The sequence below is a fragment of the Amblyraja radiata genome, chromosome 23 (assembly GCF_010909765.2).
Source record: "Amblyraja radiata isolate CabotCenter1 chromosome 23, sAmbRad1.1.pri, whole genome shotgun sequence".
NCBI classification, from domain to species: Eukaryota; Metazoa; Chordata; class Chondrichthyes; order Rajiformes; family Rajidae; genus Amblyraja; species Amblyraja radiata.
The window spans coordinates 2,994,635-3,002,539 of record NC_045978.1 but is presented as its reverse complement, the minus strand read 5'-3'; the positions used below and the strand labels follow the sequence as shown (position 1 = coordinate 3,002,539).

At 43.0% G+C, this 7,905-nt stretch overlaps 1 protein-coding gene across 1 annotated transcript; it reads left to right on the top strand.

Annotated features, from left to right (window-relative positions):
- Nucleotides 1-110: 110 nt before the first annotated feature.
- On the top strand, nt 111-4,686 carry LOC116986055 (regulator of G-protein signaling 17-like). The gene is made up of 2 exons (XM_033041234.1): nt 111-356; nt 3,359-4,686. The coding sequence occupies exons 1-2, from the start codon at nt 111-113 to the stop codon at nt 3,545-3,547; spliced, it is 435 nt and encodes a 144-aa protein (XP_032897125.1). The 3' UTR covers nt 3,548-4,686.
- The last annotated feature ends 3,219 nt before the right edge of the window (nt 4,687-7,905 follow it).

Sequence of the window (7,905 nt, the reverse complement as noted above, 5' to 3'; positions counted from 1 at the left end):
TTTAAGGATCTGGTAATATGGATAGATGTTAATAAAATCCAATACTAGTTCAACATAACAGATTATCGATCATTCCTTTTCTCTATTGACTCACATTCTTTCCACTGATTATGCCACGCAGTGCCAAGCCGACAGCAGATGAAATACACTTATGGGCTCAATCCTTTGACAAGCTGCTGAAAACACCAGCAGGGAGAAACAGCTTCAGAGAATTCTTAAGAACTGAATATAGTGAAGAAAACATGCTCTTTTGGCTAGCGTGCGAGGATTTCAAAACCGAAGCAAATATAAGTGCTATTGAGGACAAAGCACGAACTATCTATGAAGACTTTATTTCAATACTTTCTCCGAAAGAGGTAAATTTTATATATCTTGCGTTCGGTTTTTAAAGTCAAAGGGTAAAATCAAACAGGGTGATTACAGGGTAAAATCACCTTTACACAAAGGGTTAAGAAAGAACTGCCAATGCTGGAAAAATCGAAGGTAGACAAAAATGCTGGAGAAACTCAGTGGGTGAGGCAACATCTATGGAGCGAAGGAATGGGTGATGTTTCGGGTCGAGACCCTTCTTCAGACCGAAACGTCACCTATTCATTCGCTCCATAGATGCTGCCTCACCCGTTGAGTTTCTCCAGCATTATTGTTTACACAAAGGGTGATGGGTGTGTAGAATGAGCTGCCGGAGGAGGTAGTTGAGGCAGGTACCATCGCAATGTTTAAGAAGCATTGAGACAGGTACATGGACAGGAGAGGTTTAGAGGGAGATAGGCCAAATACAAGCAGATGGGACTAGTGCAGGTGGGGCATGTTGGTCGGCATGGGCAAGTTGGGCCGAAGGGCCTGTTTCAATGCCGTATGACTATGACACAGTACAATTATTTGTTTGGCCTCTTAAGTCTGTTCTGCCGTTCGCTGAAATCATAGCTGATGTGAGAACCGATTGAATAAACCTGTCTTTTTTATTGATGAGGTTAATCAACAAAAAAATGATCCATAGAAAGACAAAAAAAACATAGGAAGTGCAAGGGGAAAATTAGAAGGGAAATCGAGAAAGCAAAGAGCTGGCATGCCATTAAGATAGAAAGGGTATGGATTGTGGAATATCCTGGAAAGTGTATTTGTGAGGATGTTCGGAAGGAAGTGCACCTGCTGGTTTGTGCGTGCCGAGTTCCTCCAGCACTGCATGTCACCCAGACTGGAGGGCTGGAGTTATAAGGAGAGACTGGGTCGGCCGGGATTTCTACCTCTGAAGAGGTGGAGGCTGAGGGGTGACCTCCCAGAGGTACGTGAAATCAAGAGGAGCATAGATAAGGTGAACAGATGCAGTCTTTTTCCCCAAGGTAGGGGAGTCTAAAATGAAACACTTATTAAGTTTTAAGGTGAGAGGGTAATGTTTTAAAGGGGAGCTAGAGATTCATAGAGCTATACAACGTGGAAGCAGGTCCTTCAGCCCAGCTTGCCCACTGACCAACATGCCCCATCTACACTAGTCCCACCTGCCTGCGTTTGGCCCATACCCCTCTAAACCTGTCCTATCCATGTACCTGTCTAAATATTTCTTACAAGCTGCAATAACCATATAACAATTACAGCACGGAAACAGGCCATCTCGGCCCTACAAGTCAGTGCCGAACAATTATTTTCCCTTAGTCCCACCTGCCTGCACTCATACCATAACCCTCCATTCCCTTCTCATCCATATGCCTATCCAATTTATTTTTAAATGATACCAACGAACCTGCTTCCACCACTTCCACTGGAAGCTCATCCCACACCGCTACCACTCTCTGAGTAAAGAAGTTCCCCCTCATGTTACCTCTAAACTTCTGTCCCTTAATTCTGAAGTCATGTCCTCTTGTTTGAATCTTCCCTATTCTCAAAGGGAAAAGCTTGTCCACATCAACTCTGTCTATCCCTCTCATCATTTTAAAGACCTCTATCAAGTCCCCCCTTAACCTTCTGCGCTCCAGAGAATAAAGACCTAACTTATTCAACCTTTCTCTGTAACTTAGTTGCTGAAACCCAGGCAACATTCTAGTAAATCTCCTCTGTACTCTCTCTATTTTGTTGACATCCTTCCTATAATTGGGCGACCAAAATTGTACACCATACTCCAGATTTGGTCTCACCAATGCCTTGTACAATTTTAACATTACATCCCAGCTTCTATACTCAATGCTCTGATTTATAAAGCTTTCTTTACCACCCTATCTATATGAGATTCCACCTTCAAGGAACTATGCACGGTTATTCCCAGATCCCTCTGTTCAACTGCATTCTTCAATTCCCTACCATTTACCATGTACGTCCTATTTTGATTTGTCCTGCCAAGGTGTAGCACCTCACATTTATCAGCATTAAACTCCATCTGCCATCTTTCAGCCCATTCTTCCAAATGGCCTAAATCACTCTGTAGACTTTGGAAATCCTCTTCATTATCCACAACACCCCCTATCTTGGTATCATCTGCATGCTTACTAATCCAATTTACCACACCTTCATCCAGATCATTGATGTACATGACAAACAAAGGTCCCAACACAGATCCCTGAGGCGCCCCACTAGTCACCTGCCTCCAACCCGACAAACAGCCATCCACCATTACCCTCTGGCGTCTCCCATTCAGCCACTGTTGAATCCATCTTGCTACTCCTGCATTTATACCCAATAGTAGCTGCAGGTAACAAATGCAAAGGACTGCAATGAGGTGGATTGGTGCAATTTCTTCACACACACACAGAATGTATATATGGGATGAGCTGCAGAGGTAACAGAGAGTGGTGGACACAGCCCAGTCCATCACACAAACCAGGCTCCTCCACATTGACTCCATGCACACATTTCTTATAGAAACGTATACAATTATAAGAGGACTGGACAAGCTAGAAGCAGGAAAAATGGTCCAAATGATGGGGGAGTCCAGAACCAGGGGCCACAGTCTAAGAATAAAGGGGAGGCCATTTAAAACTGAGATGAAAAAAAACTGTTTTACCCAGAGTTGTGAATTTGTGGAACTCTCTGCCACAGAAGGCAGTAGAGGCCAATTCACTGGATGAATTTAAGAGGGTTAGATAGAGCTCTAGGGAGTAGCAGAATCAAGGGATATGGGGAGAAGGCAGGTTGGGGATGATCAGCCATGATCACATTGAATGGCGGTGCTGGCTCGAAGGGCCGAATGGCCTACTCCTGCACCTATTTTCGATTCTAAAAGGTGAATGCGGATTCCTGTTAATTTACATAGTGTGAGGAGGGGTCTCAACCCGAGTCGTCGCCTGTCCTTGCTCTCTAGGGATGCTGCCTGTCCCGCTGAGTTGCTCCAGCATTTTTGTGTCTATCTTTTATTTTGTCTCTCTTCCAGGTCAGCCTCGATTCACGAGTGCGTGAAGTCATCAACAAAAAGATGGAGGAACCGTCAAACCAGGTATTCGACGACGCACAGCTACAGATTTATACCTTGATGCACAGGGACTCGTACCCACGGTTCCTGAACTCTTCCATTTACAATTCTCTGCTCCAGATGTCGACCAGCACAGCTTCAGAATCCTAAATATTTCAACTGTACACGACAGAAAAAAAGCTCATTTAAAAAAAAGTAAAACAGGTACAAGGTCAACACCAAGAGAAGAAGAAGAAAAAAAATTAAACTCAGGTTTATTTTACTACTGATTTCCTGTTGCCTGAAAATGCCAGAAGCACTAAAAGACTGCAAGACTCTTGTGATGGCTTAAATAATACTGATTTTGGTCTTTCTTTTTTTTTTTTTTGCAAACATTCGGAAATAAACCTAGTGGAATGGGTTAGTTTTGCATTAATCTTAGAGTCAGATACAATCTCTCCCAGCATAATATCTGAAATATTGTATCATCAGATTAATTTCAGAATGGCTTTACGTGAAAAAGGAAACTGATATTGATGAGAGGGATGTGTTCTTAGCCTTTATATTAGAACGTGACCATGAAAAACACAATTACACAAGAGAATATTTAAAACAGTCCGGAGCGCATACCTACCTTTGTGAAACATCATTGTTGCTGCTAATGGTTTTATTGGTTGTTGGTCTTTAAGGATTGTCCCTTCCTAATGGTCATGAGCCATTGCTTAATCTTGTTTTCAATCCACAACCATTTAATACAAGATTTCCTTTGGTTTGATAATCACAAAAGAACCTCTTAAGGATGTGAAAAATGAGATGATGGAGGGGTAGGTGTGATTTCTTGCCGAAAAGGAACATTCTTTGCCACAGAAGGCTGTGGAGGCCAAGTCAGTGGATATTTGCAAGGTGGAGATTGAAAGATTCTTGCAACGGGTACGGGTGTCAGGGGAGAAGGCAGGAGAATGGGGCTGAGAGGGAAAGATAGATCAGCCATGATTGAATGGCTTTGAAGACTTGATGGGCCGAATGGTCTGATTCTGCTTCTATACCTTATGAACCTGTTGACGTGCATGTCACCAAATGGACTCAAGAGCAAGTGCACAAGAATTGTTAAGTTTCACACTTGTGATTGTCAGCATAGTTGACAATTTTTTTGCGGGGCATTTCCCAATTAGGCTGCATCGGCAACTTTAAAGAAGAGACTATTGGTAAGGGCCTGTCCCACTTACACGACCTTTACAGGCGACTGCCGGCACCCGTGATAGGTCGCCGAAATTTTCAACATGTCGAAAATTCAGCGGCAAACAGAAAGACACTACGACTCTTTGGAGACCTCGCACGACCATAGGAGACCTCAAGACGAGATGGAGAGACCAGTGGAAGTCAGCGGAACCATCTAGGCTACACCATTACATCAATGACCCCATGGACGTCCCTGGCCAGGACCTGCCCCAAAAGCAGTGGACAACCCTCAACCGCTTGAGGACGGGCATCGGACGCTATGGAGTAGCGATGAAGAGGTGGGGCCTCGTGGACAGCGAGCTCCTCCTGCGAGTGTGGGGACCCAACACAGACAGTGGAGCACATCATCACCAGTTGCCCCAAACACCGGTTGGCCACCGAATGGTGAACGAGGTCTGATTGACCTGGACGATGACACGTTGGCCTGGCTCGCCTCAACGGAGCTGCAGGTCTAAAAGACATACGACAGAAGAAGAAAACCATGGTCGCCAGGGGTCCCTGTATGGTCGAGAGGTCTCCAAAAAGTCGTAGCGTCTTTCTGGTCGCCGCTGAATTTTCAACATGTTGAAAATTTTGGCGACCTATCACGGGTGCCGGAGGTCGCCTGTAAAGGTTGCACAAGTGGGACAGGCCCTTTAGCCAGTTGTCTGATACAGTTATATTGATGATAGTTTATATTTGTGCAATTTTCTTCTTGGTCACAGGTAGTCAACCAAAGGGCTTTAAATTCATGAAGGCTTACCTACAAGATGAAAAAGATCAATTCGATAATTATATTAGCAATTAAAGAAATTTCGTTACTACCATTTTTTAAATTAATTGAAAATGTTTTAAAGCACGGTTAAGGAAATGTGTTAAAATTTAAATAAATAACATCGCTAAACTGATGAACCTTGTCTTTCATTTGAAAATATGGGGAAATTGGGATTAAAGCAGACAACTTGCCAAAAGGTGTGAGATTGTGATGCACTAGTAACTCGTACCATTTTCATGCAACTGTCTGTTACATGGTCTCTGCTCATAGCCTCTGCTGATCTTACCATCCAATTTTATGAATGGCTTGCAGTACCACTAAGAATAATCACCATTATCTGAAGAGTCCCGACTCAAAACATTCTATCTATGTTTTCCAGAGATACTGCCTGACCCGCTGAGTTATTCCAGCACTTTGTTTTTTTTGGTAAACAGCAGGTTCGCATGTAAAAAATTTTCACAGAGTTGTGAGTCTGTGGAATTCTCTGCCTCAGAGGGCGGTGGAGGCCGGTTCTCTGGATGCTTTCAAGAGAGAGCTTGATAGGGCTCTTAAAAGATAGCGGAGTCAGGAAATATGGGGAGAAGGCAGGAACGGGGTACTGATTGTGGATGATCAGCCATGATCACATTGAATGGCGGTGCTGGCTCGAAGGGCCGAATGGCCTACTCCTGCACCTATTGTCTATTGGTCTTCTGCGTGTCCCTGTGTGACAATTGTTGCAGCTGTGATCTACCTCCTCCTAATGGCCACAGCATGCAACTGCAGGCACTTTGGGAGACCTTCTGCCCTAGAAAGCATTCAAGAACGATGGAAACAGGAGAGATTGGCTCCGTTGTGTAGAACCGGACTGAAGAAGATGTCCACAGTAGTTTGCAGGTTCGCCGATTCTGTGTTTGAGGAATCACAGAGTCAAGAACCATGGGGATAGCCAGTCCAAATCCGTGCAAGACTTTGTGTAGACTATCAAAAGCAGCAGAAATAAATGACTTAAGGCAAGACTCAAGGACTTGGATGCAATGCCATGAGAAGCTGAAAGATCGAAATAAGTGAATGCTTTTAGATGCCATATTATATTAATTCCACCTCAACAATCCATCACTGATATGCATTGTTAATTAAGGTTCGTATGTAATATCTCAGCCAAGTGCCGACATATAAACACTAGTATCACATCACCATACACATTATTAACTTTAGCTTTACCCATCACATGTTCAACACCCTTTACATTTCTCCTATTCACTATATTTCACTCCTCTTTCCTTATCCGACACCCGTCCATCTTCTTTCCACCTTTAGCCTTTGTCACTTACATCACCCATCTGCCAGTCACCGTGAACCTTCAAATCCATTATTTTAAAAAAATCACAGAAAGCGATGGTCCTGGTGTCAACTGTTAATGTACTTCATGAAGCATAGTTGACCTACATTTTATTCCAATGGCAACCTTCTCAAAATGTCTTTATCATAATCTTGCTACATTATAATCTTGTCTTTCATATTAATTTGCTTCATCCCACTACCTGAACACTCCAGTTTTACTCCCTATCTCCAATGTTAGCTGATGTTAATAGTTCATCTCAGAAGTTGTATCCACCTTCACATCATCCGTTCTTCACAGAAAACTCTTGACCCGTCTATAACACTTGCCCATCTCAGTATCTCGGCTCATTTAACACTGTAGCCCTTATCCATTAGTATTCCTACTGGACTTGAGCTAACACAACCACTTACAAATAGACTACCTCCCTTATTCGAATCTTCCTAAACTTGAGGTCATCAAATGCTACTCCCACGCCACAAAGGCTCATTTACCTATTACCCACGAGTCACCTTTTACAACCACGTTCAAAAGTTTCATCTTCAAATCTGTCCACAACCTCTTCCCATAACCCCGAGATAAATCCATGCTCCCCATGTTGGCCTTTTGATGATACCCAATATTTTTTAAAACGTTTTAAAACCACACCACCATTGCATATTCTCTTGACATCTCCAAATTGATCATTCACTTACTTACCCAGTGAGTATATTTCACTTTGTATCGTTTGTTTCAGAAAGAACTGCAGATCCTGGAAAAATCAAAGGAAGACAAAAATGTTGTAGAAACTCAGCGGGTGAGGCAGGATCTATGGAGCGAAGGAATAGGTGACCTACGTCACCAATTCCTTCACTCCATAGATGCTGTCTCACCCGCTGAGTTTCAGCGGCATTTTTGTCTGCCTTCAGTTCGTATCATCATTCCCTTTTGTCATTACATTTCTCCATCTTCTACATTTTTCTTCAATTTGTCCCACTTTCACTGCACCTGAAATGTTAGTTAACGGTTTCAATTTCTGGTGGAAGGTCAGTCGCCTAAAAAAAATAAATTCATTTGGGTTCTCTCTTCCCCAGTGCTGCCATATCCCAGTATTTTCTTTTTATCCCACTCGGTTTTTAAATAGGCTCCAGAGTCTTGTTAATTGCTGGATGCTTGGATTTTTTGTTGTTGATTTTGACAGACAATAAACAATGGTATCAAGTTTCATTCCAGTGG

What these genes read in the sequence shown, in the direction of transcription:
- LOC116986055 (XM_033041234.1), top strand. Translation starts at nt 111, where the DNA reads ATGCCACGCAGTGCCAAGCCGACAGCAGATGAAATACACTTATGGGCT. An exon ending in CAATACTTTCTCCGAAAGAG is followed by an intron (nt 357 to 3,358) that starts GTAAATTTTATA and finishes TCTCTCTTCCAG; the next exon opens with GTCAGCCTCGATTCACGAGT.